Source organism: Patagioenas fasciata, chromosome 1, assembly GCF_037038585.1.
Source record: "Patagioenas fasciata isolate bPatFas1 chromosome 1, bPatFas1.hap1, whole genome shotgun sequence".
Taxonomy (NCBI): Eukaryota; Metazoa; Chordata; class Aves; order Columbiformes; family Columbidae; genus Patagioenas; species Patagioenas fasciata.
The window spans coordinates 134,634,567-134,652,847 of NC_092520.1; the positions used below are offsets into that span (position 1 = coordinate 134,634,567).

At 39.4% G+C, this 18,281-nt stretch overlaps 1 protein-coding gene across 1 annotated transcript in view; it reads left to right on the forward strand.

Moving 5' to 3' along the window:
- The window catches only part of PTPRO (protein tyrosine phosphatase receptor type O), a 153,881-nt gene that overhangs the window by 107,136 nt on the left and 28,464 nt on the right, over positions 1-18,281 (forward strand). Inside the window, 5 exon segments of the mRNA XM_065847637.2 lie at positions 1,846-2,039; positions 3,873-3,984; positions 9,626-9,777; positions 12,531-12,651; positions 16,157-16,296. Coding sequence (XP_065703709.1) covers positions 1,846-2,039; positions 3,873-3,984; positions 9,626-9,777; positions 12,531-12,651; positions 16,157-16,296 — 719 coding nt within the window.

The following is an 18,281-nucleotide window of genomic DNA, read 5'->3' on the forward strand; positions in this document are numbered from 1 at the left end:
TCTCTAGTAGTGCTTATGGTCTATATAATTTAGCGTGGGAGTCACTTCACTCAGATGCAGCCCGCTGTGGTGCATGGAGAGATGTGGGCACTTTCTGGAGGTGATTCGTTCCCAGTATCTGATGAAGTGTGTGAAGACCTTTGTTGTACATGTGCTTTATGAAGGATGTAATGAGTCCCGGTCTGAAGGCCACAGTGCTAAGAGTCAGGAGAGCTAGCTTATCTCCTACAGTACTACATGACCATCACCGGCTTCAGTTGTGTATGCTTTGGATCTTGATGTTGTCTGCTTTGAGAACTAGGATAAGACAAGCCCTCTGACACTGAAAGTAGCATTTTTCAAGAATGTGGTTTTATGGCCAACAGGCAGAGCTACTGCCTCCATGCCTCTAATTCAGGATTCCACAAGGCTCCTAAATAAAGAGTCCCTTAGGACAGAATTCAGTATCTTTTAGTTTCAGTAACATTTATTTTCTTAAGGTTAACACTTTAACAAAACATATTAGGATGAGAAAGGACAAAGAGAAAAATATTAAATGTATAGAGTTGCACTTGCAGAGGTATATCTAACCAGACTCACCTAGCTTCTCCTTTTGACAAATAGTCTGCGTTGTATGAGAACAGGTGGCTGAAAGCTAGAGGTCTTCAGTATTGTCTGTTCCGCTTCCTCTCTGTGGTGTAGGGAAGAAAGTGAAACAAAAAAAACCAAAGTTAACCTGTTAAGAATTGAATACTTAAATGAAAGAAAACATGTGGACTAGTGAATATGGTAAGAGCCTTTTCATTCTAGGCAATATCTCCTTATATATTTTCATAAATTGGATCAGAATAAAATCTGAAAAGCTAGTACGGTATATTTCAGCAAAGGAAAAAATTGTAAAAATATATATAATTTATTAGTATTGTCTCTATCACTGGACATTTTTTACAAATGCTTTTACTTCTGTTCCTTACTGTAGAATAATAAAATAGTAGAATTGCAAAACAGTTATATAAAATTATCAGTAGTGTTTAATGATGAATTAAACTGAAATAAGGTAAAAAACACCTTAAAAAGTATTCAGTTCTCACCATGTTTATCCTAAGCCTCACTTTTACTGGGTGAGTATTAAGACTTTAGAGAAAGCAAATAAAAGATGTGATAAATGATTTATGAAAGGAAAGGCAATCATGTGTTAACATGGGCTGAAGTAATCGGGGTGCTGGTCTTGGCTCTGACCCAGCGTGCAATAGCTGGGGCTCTGCAACTCTTGCAAATGTTAGCAAAGTACTTATTTGAGTAGCCTTGGTTAAGTCATGAAGAATAATTGCTTTCCAGACAAGTGAGGGTTGTGGAAGTTGACCCTTATGTGACATTTTTCAAATCACTTGACTCCACTTTCTCAGTGTCATCATCTGTGAGGTGAGAATAGCAATACATGAGAGTACCTTTAGATTCCTCAGGGAAGAAAGGATCGACATAAAAACTGATCTTTCTTGTAGTCTTTATCTTCTTGAAGTGTTATGGATTTTGATGCTTTTGTTTTTGATCAACTTGAAATAACTCCTAAATAACCTGATTTTCAAACTAGAATGGAACCCTTTATTTTTAAAATATAAAGGCCTGAACTTCATCTCAAGCTAAGCAGACAAAACAAAGTAGTGTGTAGTCATTTCTGAAAAAGTAGATATAACGAACTGGAGAACAAATGCTGCAAAAATTGTCTGCTTGTGATAAGGAAGCTCTTCGAAAATAAAGTCAGGAATAAACCAGAAATAGGTAGAACTTGGTTAAGGAAAGGTTTTACATAAAAATAAAGAATATCTGATAAAACACACATTATTAACCATGATTTCTGGTTTATAGTGCCCACTGGAATAAAGGATCTGACGCTTTACCCTTTGGGGCCTACTGCTGTGGTTTTGAGCTGGAACAGACCTTTCCTTGGGGTGTTCAGGAAGTATGTTGTAGAAATGTTTTACTTCAACCCATCAACGATGACCTCTGAGTGGACCACCTACTATGAAATAGCAGCAACTGTCTCCTTAACTGCCTCCGTGGTAAAGTGACCATTACTGACTATTGCTTTCCCATGGCTGGGTGGCCCTGAAACCTGGTGACATTTTTTTGCACAGCCTTTCACCCGTTAATATGTATATAGGCCTCTAAGCCTGACACATTTTTCCAGGCAAAGCAGAGAAAATGGCCAGGACGCTAGGGGCGTTTTCTGTTCTAAAGTAAGGGAATGCCAACTGAAGCATGCTGAGTTTCAAGCAGAGTGGTGAGATAAGAGATGAGCCTCTTTTTTGTTGACAAACGGGCATGTTCAGCAAGTCTGGAGGCACCGTCATTTTGTGGGTCAGTTCACCAGTCTAGACTTTAAAAATTTCATCTTCTCCTCGGGAGGAGTAGTCCAAAGCCCTATCAACATAATAAATATTGATAACAGGGACTTGGGGCTTGCAAGCTAGACGTACAGTATGTCATTTGAAAAGCTTAACTGCAAAGATGCTCTTGTGAAAATAACCTTCATGTTTCTGACACTACAAAGACTAAGATTTCAGCTAGGTGGAGACTGGTCTCTAGAAAAACACACACACACATATACGCACACACATCTTTGCAGAACTAAAGTGAAATTTTCTTCTTCCTTTTCATGGTTTCCTAGAGAAGGTGAACAGATTTTATTCAGACTTTGCTGTAGCACAAAACACCCAGCAATTTTAGCTGCAATTAGTTTTTGAGAAAGTTATGAGTATGCAAAAAGGATAGCAATAACTTTTGCTGCTTCTGAGAACCACAGTGATTTACCGTAATCAATTTGCATAATACCATTTGTGGAGTCATTTTGGCTACAGCATCTTAACTGTAATTGGGTATGTGACTGTAAATCTAGCACGTAAATCTCCAGGGAAATTAAAAAAAAAAAAACAACAAACTTACCAAATGAGTAATTAATAGCTTATAATCATGACTCAGCACAATTACATTAAAATCTGAGTGATCCTAGTCATCTTAGAAGTAATGCCATCTTTCAGAATTAATGTGATTTATTAGAAAATGAGATTATATTGTCCCTTACTGTTGCAAATGTTTAAGGATACCAAAAAAAAAAAGCCACCAGAAACAGCAGAGATTTGTAAAAATAGCAGTTTCTAATTTGTTGAAAGTTTTCATTATTTGTTTGCTTTTATTTTGAATATCAAAAGTATTGTGACTCTTTTCATTTAAACATAAGATTAAATAACTGAAGTGTTTTCTGATGTCATTGGAAGTATTTGAATTTTAACTTAAATATCACATACGATATTATAATATGAAATATGTTGCATTTCGTACTTCATATCTCTTTTATATTTATATATAATTTGTTTCATAAGTCATTCATGTTTCATATTTCATTTATAAGAAGTGATAATACAAAGTGAAATACACTTTGGAAATTGGAAAAAATAAGTCTTTTGAAGTGACAATATCTGAGTCAGAAACATTGTCTAATTTATCCTCGAACTCTGTTTAGCTGAAACAGAAATGCCTACATTTTCCAGGTCAATATTCTGCCTTCACCAAATCAGAATTTTGCAATGGAAGATCACTCTGCAGGAATCATTCTTGCCACCCTGGAAGTCAATGAGAGGTTCCCATGGTGCGCAGGACCTGGGACCACATGCACGTTGATGAGAGCAGAGCCACCACAACTGCGTTTGCTCTCACTACACAGATAAATTGAAATCCTAAAGTAGAGAGGTTTCCACTGGAGTAAGGAGTAGGAGCTCAGTAAAATGGCCCCATGTGTAGGCACTAGATTTATAAATATTGTCATATTTTATAAGTCACGCCTCATACTAGTGAATTTTGTCCTGAGATGCTGTTTGTCTTTTGTCACTTTGCAGAGAATAGCTAACCTGCTGCCTGCTTGGTATTACAATTTCCGGGTCACCATGGTGACTTGGGGAGACCCAGAGGTGAGCTGCTGTGACAGTTCCACCATCAGCTTCATAACAGGTAAACAGCCACCTGAAAAGACTGTGGAATTGCTGAGAAGGTCTGACTTAGATGTTGCATTTCACCTTCACATACTGCGAGTTAGGGTATTTAACAGATAAGTGGGATTTTTTGTGTGTTTCATTTTATTTAAGGAAAGCTCTGAGGACTGCTTTAAATGAATATCTATAATTTTCCTACGCAAAGCCCAATGTTTGATTACTCTGTTCCAGTCCTCTCCATCAGCTGAATGCATGGCTCCAGCAAGAGCAGGTGATCCTGCTTGTCTTTTATGACACTGTGGGTTTTACACATTAAGCAGTTAATAGGTAAATAAGTAATCTGAATTCTTACATTTGGTAATATTGTGAAACATTTTTCCATATCTTTTCAATGTTTACAAGTGCTTTTTCCTCCTTTTCCCATTCCCAGTAATCCAGAGATCAGACCACGACTGCACCTTAGATAACACAGGGTGGCGTTATGCACTCCTAGGCAGACCAAGGCAGCAGGCTGTATGTTCAGCAGCACATTGTTCTTGTCCTCTAGCTTTCCTTTTCTGCTGTTGGGTTTTGTGGTTTTGGTGGTGGTGGTTTTGTCTGGTTTTGGTTCTTTTTGTTGTTGTGGTCTGTTTGTTTGTTGTTGTTGTTTTTTACTTTCCCACAGTAAGGAGAGAAGGGTGCTCCTCTGATCAAGGCACTGCACCTACACTGGGTAGACTGGCCTTAGGAAACAGTGGTGCTGGCAAATCATTCATAATCCAGATTCTCAGCTGCAGTAAATTGATATAACCACATGGATTGCCCTTTACCACTTGGGACTGGCCTTGCATTTAACACACTCCGTTGTCTCCTGTCAGATACTTCGGGTTTGAATCTTCAATGTGTCAAATAGATTAGTGTAGAGGGAACAGCATACAAGAGGTCCTTTTAGTGCCTTGCCACATGTTCCTGGCATCCGAGCTAGTTAAGCCAATTTCCTTATTGAATCGTTTGTTTCTATGCACCGCTCTTTAGCTCACCTTGCAGAAGGTGATTGAAAGCACTAAATAATTCAGATGCACCACGGGAGGAAATGAAGTATGACTTGCTCTTCTTTTCTCGATGTAGAAATAAAATTGTGAGGAAAATCAGCCTACAAGGTCCCAGCCACTTCCTCCAAAGCAGATACTAGCCTAGTCCCAGATTTTATTTTTGGTGAGAGGCTAAAAGGATGTATCTGAGGAAGGAATTCAATAAGACGCATTTGCAATGATGATTAATGTAGTGCCTGTGCCCGACAGAGCCATGACAGAAAAATTATTAGTGAGTAAATCCTAGCTCCACTGAAGTCAGCAGAAACCCTACTTTCCTTAGATATCTGATCCCAAGCTACACTGATGAGAAATTCTGACCTTTCTCCAGTGTATCAGAAACTCAAAGCACCCACCGGTGCCCTGTGAAGGGTCTCCAGGGATATTTGTTGTCCTTAGGAATCAATCAACTTTTCTGTAACACTGTAAGGACCCAATTTTCCAGCTGTTTGCTGCTGTATAAAGGGAGAAATGTCTTTTCCAAGTGATTTGGATACCAGGTTCAGCGTTTTATAGTGGAAGTGTTCCGGTGGGGTCCTCATACTTAATATTGTGTCTGCAGAAACCTGCAGCAGAAATTAGGGAGATTAAGATTGTTGTAAAATATAAGCCATCATCGGGTTCATTCTGGGTCTCTATATGGGGAAAGACTGCTGTTAGATGAAAAACAGATCAACTCCTTAACTAGCAGATGTAGATAAAAATCAGAAATAGATGAATCTCTTCGATAAAATCATCCATTGGCAAAACCTCACTTCAAAAAGCTCATCTGGTCTTAAGTAAAATATCCAGAACATATCCATTGCAAAGTTTTACCAATGCTTAATTCCTCTTATTATCAAAGGTTTATCTTTGCTTGTGAGCTGAATTTTTCTAGTTTTAATATCCAGTCCATAATTCTTGCTACAGTTTTCTCTTATTGACTGAAAAGACCCAAAGCTTTTTTCCCCTCTCTATACAGAATTCAGTTTCGCTCTTTCCTGTTGATAAATTGCTTCCATTGAACTCTTCAGGTGCTCTCACAGTAAGGCATTTTTTCATGTTACTTTTTCCCCACTCTGCCTCTTTGATTTTTATCGTCTTTACCAAAGTACATGAAAACTGAAAGTGTAATATCAGCTTGCTGAATACTCCTAGAGAGGCAAAATCAACTCCCTATTCAATGCTCTCCTGTTTGTGCATCTAGATGATTGCATTTGCTGTGGCATCACACTGCAGGTCTGTGTTGATTTGCTTTTATTCTGTGGCTTCTGACTCCTTCCTAAGGTAGCTGCTTTCCATAATTTATCATCTGGGAAGTGCTGTCTGCATGCTGTTTTCCTAAAAACTCAACCATGCACCTGGCACTTTGAAAATCATTTCGTTTTAACAGGCCCAGCATAGGGGCCAGTAATACAAATCACAGCCCTGTCCAAAACCTCCACTCCTGTGCAAGTTGCCATGTTACTTGCATGGTTCATCAGTGGTGCTTTTGATTAAAATGTTAAATAGCCATGAGCCAGATCACAGCACTTTAAGGGAAGAGTCTTAAAGAAATCTGATTTGATCAAATTCCAAATGCTTATTAATAGATGGTCACCATTGATTGTGAGTATTACATATGCTCCTGTCCTCTGATTGCCTTATTACCTGAAATCTCTTCAGCTTTGTCCAGGGACTGCTGTCAGGCTAGCTTGCAAGAAAGTAGCATGCCAGTTTTTCATGTCTGCAGGTTTGAAATATCTGTCCCAAGTGGGTGCTGCCTTTTCACTCTTTCAAGTTACCAGGGATCTGCAGAGTTCTTTATCACCCTCAGCCTCTTTCTTTCCAGAGAAGGAATAGATGGTTTTATGGAGCATTTGATTTCTTTCTGTACCATTCTGAACAACCCTACCTCCCCTGCAGAGATCGCCAGGAATTGAAACAAAAAATACAACCAAACTGAACAAGCAAACAAAAACATTTTGAAATACTAAATAGAGGGTTTTTCATTTTCTTGACAGGACAGCCTAGAAAGGACAACTAGAAAGCCAACCTCTGCAACTGGAACATAAGCTTGATTTTTTAAAACAAAGCGGAAGGATCATCTGACAGTTTGGGACCACACCTTGCAGCAAGCTCAGGGCAGACAAACCATTTCCCTAACGCAGGATCCCACTGCTCCTGTGGTGTCTATAACTAGGCTGGGGCTTTACTGAACTGCAGTACCTGAAGGAAAAAAATATTAGAAGAGATCATATGATATAGACCTCTCTCCCATGACAGCTGTTCACGTGTCCCCAAGAGAATGGGGAAGATTTGAGGGAGCCCAGAAACTTATCAAAACCAGCATTTGTTCTCTCAGGCTCCTGCAGCAACAGTTGTATGCTGTTGTTTTAACACAGGGAGAGATTGTGTCACTCACTACCAGTGTTGCTGTGGTGACTAATGAGTTTTTAATGCCACATGCTGTAAACGGCTGGATTAATACAATCATAAGCACTTCAGACCACCAACATTTTGTTTTACAATAAGAATGCTTTTAGCTTTAGAAAAGAAAAAAGAGTAAGAAAGACAGTGTTGGTGAGTATCACCATATCTGTCCTTGTGAAGCTGCTGGTGGTGAGGCGGATGCTTTCTGTTGTCACTTTGGGTCAGCAACAGGAGTTAAATTCCTACAGCCTCTCTGTGCCAGCTCAGAGTGGAATATAGTGCTAGGGGAGTTGAACACGCAAGCCCTGGCCCTTAGTCTCATTTCACATATTCTGCATGTTCGTTGCGAGATACCTGAAGGAAACAGCTGTGTGAACATTAAGAAAGAAACCATGTCATCAATATTTAGATATAGGAGGAAATTATTATTAATGTATAGGGTTCATACCGGTCATGACTTTAAATTGTAAGGAATACACAGTCCCTGTGTAAGGACAGACTGGGAACTTCAGAAGTTAAAAGAAGCATTACTTTAAAGATTTCGTGCTAAGTAAGCTTGCTTCCTCTCAGCAGGGCATTTTCAAGATTAACTTGAGGGAGTAGTCTTACTAAACGTTTCTAAACAGCTCTAAATTGTTTGTGCAATGTATTTGCTGCTGTCGTCAGCCATTACTTCAGTAAATCTGTTTGCTAAGGCATCTCAATGCAGAAGTGATAGAAGCTTTTGTGAAAGCAACAGTGACATCTTGTGGCCCCATCAAACAGATCCAGACTCCAAGTCCATCTTGCACTTCATCTCTGCTGCTAGCACCAGGGTTCTGCGAAGGAGTGTGGTAGGAAGGGCCCCAGTCACCAGGCAGGCCAATCTGAGCTGCCTTTGTACAAACACTCTTGGCAAAATGGGGCTGATGCAGAGGAAGATCAGTCAATCCATACCATTTTCCATATGGTGCTCCTAAGAAACCTGCCAAGCACACAGAATTGTACATTTCACTGTTTTATCCAGGTTATCCAACTTATATCACTTTGAGAGGGGGTTGTGATCTTTACTGATCTCTGGCTTACATTTTTGGGTCTCCACTCCGTTTTAACTTAAATCCTAATTGGGGACTCACACCTCCAAATTAGGCAATTAAGGTGACCTGATCAGCTATACTCCCTCTGCAGTAACAGAGGGGCACCTCCAGGGGGTACTTCTCTTACTCATCTTAAATACTTGTTTCAGGAGGCGTTGCTCTGAAGGTTGCTGTCTTTCCTCTTGGGCTGCTCAAGGGGCCAAGGACTTGCTGGCAGCTCCAGTGCAAGACAGGCCATTGAACAGGGTGACAGGGCTGTGCTGGGGCAGCCGGAGCTGTGCAGTGCAGGGGACAGCAACAGGGAGGAGCTGGGTGTGTGGAGGAAGAGGATGGAGTACAGCTGCTTCATCTGATGCCTGATAATGTAGCTACCATATGCCTGTAGACTAGACACTTGTTGCTTAGATGTCCATCTGCTGACAGCTGCCTTCTGTGATGGCCATAACTGTTCATGCAAAAAGATGTTCTTTGGAAACCTGAAGGTTTTGAGCTTTTCTTTTTCTTCGTAGGAAGATGCAAGCGTAGGTTGTTTTTTTTTTTTTTTCCTGTGGAAAAGGTATCCAAATTATTAATTGTAACAATTCTTTATTTTTCACTGACTGTCATTTTTTTGAGTGCTATAACACAGTGAAGCAATATTTGAGGCTTTTAACTTGACTGAATTCCGCTTAGAAACATTGATCCAAAAAATGGTTTGTATCAGCCAGTAGCTTCAGGGTTTTTTTTAATCTGAAAGATTGCAAACAGAAATGTTCTCAGTGAGAGTGACAGAGCACTGGAACTGGCTGCCCAGGGAGGTTGTGGAGTCTACTTCTCTGGAGGCATTTAAGACCTGCCTGGACACCTTCCTGTGTAACCTCATCTAGGTGTTCCTGCTCCGGCAGGGATATTGGACTACATTTTTGTGATTCTGTGATTCTGTGTATTTGTTCCTAATATTTCCCAGGTCAAATGTCAGTTTTTATTTCTTTCTGCTAGTCCTCAAGTGCAGATGCTATTATTAATTCTTTTCTGCTGTCTTTGTGTTACTCTCTTCCCAACAGTATCCTGCAGAAGTTTTTATTAGACTTGGTAATTAATTGTGTTAGACCCTGTCTGTAACACATTTGATGCCTTTTTTCAGCACCAGTGGCGCCCAGGATTACCTCTATAGAATATTACAACCACCTTTTGTATGTCACCTGGACCTATGGAGGAGATGGTACTGATCTTTCACATTCCAGGATGCTGCATTGGATGGTCATTGCAGAAGGAAAGAAAAAAATCAAAAAGAGCGTAAGTATGTATGGAGAAGGTGTCGCTCATTTATCTTTTTTGTGTGTGTGTGTGTGTTCTTGTTTTTTTTTGCGTTTTCGTTGTTTGGTTTTTTTGTGTTTTTTTTAGCTGAGTTGATAACTTTGTATTATTAAGACTGGTAGAAGCCCATTCAGTTAAAATTGTTTCACAGTGTTACTGTGTACTTCTGAACACTCAGACTCTCAAAACAGCCAGGGGACAAAATGATTCTATGGTGATCCAGCAAAAGTGTTGTTAATTTAGGTGAGAATTTAAAAATAGCTTAGAAACTTCTGAGCTGCAGACAGTAAAACATAACGGGTATTTTTTGGTGAACGGATATGATCTTTTCAATTTGTATTTAATAATAACCAGACGACACTACTGGCTGATTTTTTTCTTTTGGTTAATTGAGACCAGGTACTGTCACTTCCCATGTTCTAACTTTATCAAACAGATAAATTAGGTGCTTTTCATTTTGTGTTTGAATACAAGTTCCACTAACTGAGGGGACAAGAATTTCACCCAGAATGTGGGCACTTTCTAGAAAACTTGCTGAATGTTAAGACATGTTGTCGGCACATCCTCTTGAACTCCTTGAGCATATTTTAAAGTCACTTAGAAAAGGAAATCTGGAGTTTCCAATTATGAATTAAAGTCATGCTGCTCCAAGTTACTGAAACACATGTTTAAGCTGAATCACAAATGCAGTCCCTGAACATATATTGAGAAATGTTTGAAACAGTGGTGGAGCACTGCAGTGCAGTGATGTTTGCAGCCAGGAACAAAGCTCCATACAGCCTGTGGCTTGTGACTCTCTTTTACACTGCTACTGATCTTTTAATCTTTGTCAGGGAGAAAGTGTCTGGTCTTTTTCAAAGGGAAAGGTTTCTCTTCTACAGTTGAAGACTCCGCAGATGCTGAATTAAGAGTGGATTTTCAGCATGAGCACGACTTTCTGTTCGGATTTTTATGAGGCAAACTAGCTTTCGTTGGATTCCTAGTGGCTGTAGGAGTGCACCCATCTGGAGCTTGTTGCAGCATGAATCTAATTACATGATTAGTAAAACTGTTCAAAAACATGACATTTCTGAACAGCAGGAACTTCCAATGTTTTTATCTTTTTTTCAAACAAGAAAGAATACTAAACTTTTTTTTTTCCTACAGATAAAATATTCTAATAATTGAATTCTAAAAAAATTGTGCTGTGATATCCGTCTCCTCTCTTCCTTCCAGAAGTCATGTTCTCTGTAATGTTATTATTCTTCCAGGAAAAATCTGATTTCTATGCCATTCAACTTCGTTGAATATGAAAACCTTGGATTAAATAAATATAAAGTTTGACTACTACATTAAATTAAAATTAATACTGAATATGTAATTTTAGCTTAAACAGAAGATGAAAACCAGAGGGTATTAACAATAGAGTGTATCTGCAATTAAAACTCCCAAGCTTTAGGAATCATAGAATCGTAGAATAGTTTGGGTTGGAAGGGATCTTCAAATTCCAGCCCCCCTGCAATGAGCAGGGACATCTTCAATTAGCTCAGGTTGTTCAGATAATGTCTTTAGAAACATTTGTCTTTATACTATTTTCAGAACGAGGGAACCCATAAAGTATTCTTTAGGAAATTCCTGCAACAACCTATTGTGGTCCTGCTCATACCCGTAAATATAGGTGCATGCTTGCAAGCATCAGGGTGTGCCTGTTCTCTTAAGCTCTGTTTAGTCACTTTCAGAAATTATTTCCTTTAAAAATCATACTATATTGTAATCTCTTTATCTGATTTACTAAGATTGTTAAGATTGTTATTATGGTCAATTTTTTGTGGGATTATTAAAATAAATGGCTAAGTCTATCAGTCAATGATGACATTTTTCTTCCTGCTGTTTGTGTACTTTCCAAGACTCTGTAGAAGATGATAGTTTCTAGAGAAGTGGTGAAAATGATGTGCATAGTCCTGTTAGTCTTTATTCGGAACTGTCTGTCCCTCTTGGAACTAAAAACATCAGCCTGAAAATTAATTGATTATGAAAACTAGCATGAGATTCCTGATTGTGCCCTTTGTCAGATAGCCTACAAGTGCTCTGAAAACAGTCTGTTGCAGTAGCTGAGTTCTGCATCCTCCTCCATGATGGGGAGCTTACCCTTAAAATAACAGGAAGAAGTTATTCAAAATGTTTTGAAGCTCAGTTTTGGATCATAGGTGGTTAGAAACTTGCAGATGACTGAAGTCAGGCCCTGAGATCTATTCTCAAGTCAACAGGTCTCCAGGTAGGTGTTAGACCTGCCCAGCTGGATTTAATTTGCAGGTTCTTAGGATATAGAAAGGCTTGCCTATACGTGTCCTGTGTATTCTTCTCAGAGATATCTGATTTGATGTAAATTCCTCTAACATTGCAATGGACTCATATGTGGTTTGGTTAGCTTTTTGCACAACTCAAAAAATCTAGATGCAAGAGAACTCTTATTGGTGTGAGGGAGAGTTTCTTCTTTAAATTTTCACGGGTCATACAGAAAATACAGCTTAAGATTATCTTCTCTCTGCATTGTCATATTCTTGTGAGCATTACGGCTTCCCACAGTTGGTGTCAGTGGGAACTGGTTCATGTAGCAAGTCTAGAGAATGTAGAAGATATCTGCTGTGGTGCACAGAACTTCCTTTGTAGTGTATTAAGTGACCATATTAATTTTACAAGAAGGATATCTGGTTTGTGTCATATTTAACAGTTGGTGTCATTAATTATTGTAGGTAACACGCAATGTGATGACTACAGTGTTGAGCTTGCCTCCAGGAGACATTTACAACCTTTCAGTAACTGCTTGTACTGAAAGAGGGAGCAATACTTCCCTGCCCCAGCTTGTGAAATTGGGTGAGAAAGGCTTGTTTCTAAATTATAAACTCACTCCTCTCATTTAACTGTAAAAGTTACTGTGTCAGCACATTCAGCATTGTCTTTGTTTCACTGTCATGTACCTGTGACCACATTTGTTTTTCAAAGCTATAATTTTCAGCTCACCTTGCTGTGAAGATTGTTTCATTCCCGTATGTGAAGCTGCTCTCCTAAAATAGTATTACTCAAGAGGACCAAGAGTGGCAAAATCTGATTGTAAGTGGAAGTAGGAGACTGGAAATCGCTTAATGCCTCACTGGGAGAACAACTTTCCTTCATATTTGCTTTCCTAAGATAACGAACACGAGTATGTTTTGAGAACAGTGAATCGGGCTTCACAGCCAAACTTTTCAATTCAAAGAAAAACTTTCCTTGTTTTTGACAAGCCAGTTTCTGGATCTGCGCTCTGCTACCTGGTCTGATTTCCTGTCTCCTCTGCTCTCTCCATGATTATCTCCATAATCTTCCAGTGCCAAAAATGTACCCTTAAATACTAAGCAGTGATAGTGCTCTTTACAAAACCAATCAGATTCATTGCTGTGGAACCCAGCATCATTCTAAGAGAAATATATTTGTAATCTACTCAAAGAAATGAACAAACAAGAAGTACTTAAGAACTTCATCCTTTAGGTGGGACTTAAAAATATATCTTTCTGCCTAATGTCTTCCTTTACCTGTAAGGAAGACTGGACACCATGCTATTATATCTTAAGAGATTTTACTTCACTTTTGCACACATGTAGAATTTTTGAGCCTTAGGTACTTAAAACTGTGAAATTTTAAAGCGTGCCTAACTGCTTTTACAGCCATTAACTCCACTGTGAGGGTGGGTAAAGAAGAGTTAGTAATTTGAAACTAGATTATCTTCTCTACATGCATAATAAACCTTTCCTGAGTGACAGTGAAAGAAGTGAATTTAAAGGACTCCATAACTTCTAAATGAATTAGAAGCAATCATTATCTATTAATCTTTCTCAATACCTTTTACTCAAATCTCTTAAACAGTGCTGGGACAAGCTGTAGAACCATGAGAATCTGAAGGCCTTCCAGGTCTTTTCACCAAAGGGAATATTTAAAAGACACAGACAAATTCCATAGATTTTCCTCTTCCCTGTGCAAGTCCTGTCCACTGTTTTCCCCGTAACTTGTGTCTGCATGGAGTAACATGCATGTAGCTATTCGCTCCCAGGACTGCGTGGGTGGAGTTGTGAGGGTGAGTATATCCCCTGCACTGCCATTGTCCAAATATCTTAGGGGAGAATTTCAAAATATCTGTTAAACTTTCTCTTTCAGACAGGTCCACAAGTGCCACAAATTATTCATATTGTATACCCTGCAACCTAGTTGTATCTCCTTGTTCTTTCTTTATGGACAGGAAAGCTCTTATTGAACTGGTATAGTTATTTTGGTTTTGCTCTTTTTTTCCAATAAAGAGAAGGTGCAATTAATTCAATTTTGATAAATCACTTCTAGACTTCTGAGTGTGGGGTTTGTGTCAGTTGGGTTTTTTGGTTTTGTTTTTTCTTTATGCTGTTTTCACTTTGAATAGACAATACTAAGGATATTTTACCAGAGGTTTTCCTTCTCTCTGTTTCTGAGGGAGCAATGGGAGTTGTAATTAGCAGTAGTGGGAACTGAGTCTAAGTGATAGACGACTCAGCACTTGGCAGTCACTTAGTCATTCCTGCCAAAAATTCTTCCCTCCATGATGTTTGCTTCATCCTGGCAACTTTCCACTTGCAGAAAAATCAAGCCATTTGCTGGAGGCAAAAGGATTTGCTTGGGATGATGCCCAAATGCAAACCTCATATTTTAATTTATGCCATTTTTTACCTGGACTGAGGGATGAAATGTGTTTCTGAATCCAAGAGCATATATATGGGTGTAATTGAGGGAGAAAGATGTTTTCCTATGTGGTTCTGGGACAACATGTGCACTGCAATACCCGTGACACAGAAGAAGCCACGTGAATGTGCCTCCGTCCCTACCCTGCTATCCTCACTGATCTCCCTAATGCTAATATAAACTTGGCAGCCTCCAACCCTAGAACACTGATCTGATTGTCTGAGGATCAGATATGTTTCCAAAATGTCTATAACCACTTGTGCAAGTCCTTTGTGAAAAGTTTTTTGTGGTGGACCTTGCACATCACATCCAGGCTCCTGTGACATCATCTCACAGAATAATAAATTATTTGTGAAGGGAAAAAATAAGAGCAAATGTTGCTGTACATTGTACATTGCATGTAGTGTATCAGCATCCTGGAATCAGGTCATTGTTTGAGAATGACAGCTTTCATTAAACATCCATAGATCAGGAAAACTGAAAACTCTGGAGAACAGCTTGGAAATGTACAGCCCAAACTTAGCATTCTCTGAAAGCAAACCAAAGGAGCTCAGGATCCCTGAAACGTTGCAGGCTAGAGGTTGCCAATCATCAGGAAGAAAATCAGGATCAAGCCCTGGTCTTTAAATGAAAAAGTACATCTTGTAACACTGTGCCTAGGAGGTTTCATCCTCTCCCTGTTTCTCCAGGTTTCCCCTGCTGTTCTTCTGTGCTACTACAAGTTCGTTTGGGCAGGTCTGCAGTGAGGGGTGGCCTCCACTGGAGATCAGCATGGCCTCCTACGGCTTGCTGCCACCTAGCCATGGCTGTTCATGGGCTGGGAGGTGGCCCTGGGTGGGACAACCAAAGCTGTCCCGTGCAGGGCCTGGGCCATGGGGTACAGAGGCCCGTCTGTGTTTCATATTATCTCTGATACCATCACTCCAAGGAGACCCTTCATATCCATCCTATCACAGACCTTTCTCCTCCTCACCAGACCCTTGTATATGTTTGTCCGTTGTCAGCTGATCTGCCACAATAGCAAAAAAATCAAAGCAATAAATTGAAGACCCCTGAGATCTGGACCTCTGCATTCAGTGAGGAGAGAAAATTCCTGTAGCTAACTGAAACCAGTGTAGATCCAATGGACCTTAAATGTTAGCCTGGAAAAAATAAAGAAGACTACAAGATTTTTTTAAAAAATGCTAATTGACTAAATATTTCTTCTATGATAATTAATTAAATCTAGATGGCCTTTGCTTGTGGCAATCTGCTTCCTTATCATCTCCTCGGCCCGGCCATGTGAAGAAAATCTTTCTCAGGCCAAATGCGTCTGCTAATGTCATTTTATTAATAGGATACGCTGATCATTCTCAAACAAGGGCTCTGTTGAAAAGGGAAGTGAAGTAATTATCCAGCTGTCCAAATAGAGAGCAATTTGAATAGAGAAGAAAAACCAAGACACTTCATCATCTTCCCATTTTACAGTGGCAGTTTATCATCATGAGAGGCAGGGCTTTACACTGGCAGGCTTTGTCTGAACAAAATGAAAGACAGAAGGGTATCAGGCACTGCTTTCGTATTTGTGCAAGGCTTCCTCTTCTCAGTCATCTGGAAACTTAAAGATAAGCTTAATAAAAGGAGATTTTCCCTTAACCAGAACCAGCTCCTCCAAAATCACTGTTTGCTGTCAACAAGACTCAGACCTCTGTGACTCTGCTGTGGGTGGAAGAAGGAGTGGCTGATTTCTTTGAAGTCTACTGTCAGCAGGCTGGATCTGGCCAGGAAACAGAAGTCCAGGTATGTAGACATCTCTTCTTTGGCTTCTGCTCTTCATCTCTGAAACTGAGACTGGGCCTTCTGTCTTTCTTGTTTGATGTCTGCAACTTAGCATTCGTATGTGAAGCCCAATGACATTTTATACTCAGTACAAAGGTTAGATCACTAAGCCAAATGTGGTAAGGTAGTTCAGAATTAAATCTTTAAAAGCTAAACTACTAAGGCATTTCAAATACTAAAATATTTCATTATTTTGCAATATTAAAACTGGCTTATATCTTTTTGACAAGACTATAACTAGTTGGACAGAAGCTATGGGCACCCAACAGAGTGTTAGTCTTCAGCTACTCATGAAAATGGCTCCAATATATTGTGCAAAACCTAAAAGGCCACAAAACTAAGGGAATGTCAATGGGCAGGAATGGAAAAATGGTCAGGGAGCTTGATAAGGTATGGCAAAACCAGGCATATTTAGATGCCACGAGATCTTTTATTCCGTATTTAATTATTTCTGATTTACTTTATTCCTGGTTTTGAGAACTGCTAGCTGAAGTTCAGTAGGACCTTCACTGCTATTCAAAGAGTACCTTTATACTGCAAGCGCAGCTGCTCCTCATACATTTTCTCTCTTAGGGTATTTCCCTCGAGACCCACCTTCTCAGCCTCCCAAATGAACTTTCTTTTCTCTGTCCAGTTAGGCATCTGTTCTCAGAGACTACCTGCATATCTGAGTGGTTAGATTGGCAATGTTGTTTTGTGAATAATAGAGTCGTAGTAGTTTTAATTCCTTGACATTCAATATTGTGCAACATATGAGTCTTACTTTGTGGTTTAGCTGATGATATAGTGAATCCCTGTGATTACATGCCGTGGAACATCATTCTCTCATGTGGACTGTCACACATAATGGGGAATCATTCAGAAAAAAACCAAAAAAAGTAAACAACCCCCACTCGGACCACTGAGTATCACAAAAGAGACATGCACTCTCTTTAATCCTATGGATGACCAGTCTGAATTATTTAATATACTCTTTAAATTGAGAAAGGCACTGACTAAAGAAAAAAAAAAGTTTAAATTTACTTCAATCTTTTGGATAGTTTGGATTCCACATCTAGATTCTTGATTTTTCACAGTGAATAGCTAAAGACAGTGAAGTCATCCACTTACCAGAGATTCAAAATGATGCTGTGGTCAGGCAAGGAAGGTACAACAGGATTTGTAGCTCTAGTGCAGAGCAGATCTGTTTTAAGAACATGATGAAAAGACTACTCCAATTGGCAGGAGCTTCAGTTGGTACCTCATTTGTTGACATGAACATCTGGCACTGGGAAATACACAGAGATTGTCAGTTCACTTCTCATTAGATTTGTCACTTTCTTTTCTGTTTCTATGAAAAAGGGCAAGGGCTCCTTTTTGATCTGTAAAAAAGGATGCTTTCCCATTAGACTGGTGACAATTATGTTTTTGTGATTTTCCATGGTGATTACATTAACATTTTTGTCCCTTTCCTCCATTTCTAAATCAGCAAAATGAAAAGCAACAACTTTGCAGTTTTGAACATCTTGTGTTTTGGTTGAATAATTTAAATTTCCCAGAGGGGAAAATGGAATACATCCAACCCAGGTCCAACTGCCAAACTGCAGCCCCTCCTTTCAGCTCAGGGAATAAAAATCTCCTCTGTTATGTACATGTGATTTCATCTGTGTAACATACCTCAGAATTGCACTGCAAGAGGAACCCTTGCTAGCCTAGAAAGAGCCCATGACTGACAACAGACCACTGCAAAAATCCAGTGTTCGGCACTTGTTACAGCATCTCACACTCCCCATCTGGACTGATTTCATTCACAAAACCTCTCCTTCTTCCCTTTCTAAACCACTGGCTCAGTGTCCCTATTTTTGCATCTGCAACCCACCCTTGATTCTGATACAGAGTAGAGAAAAGCATCTGAGGACCTTATGGAGCTATTACTTTCAGTCAGTGTATGTGTTATATTTGCTTTC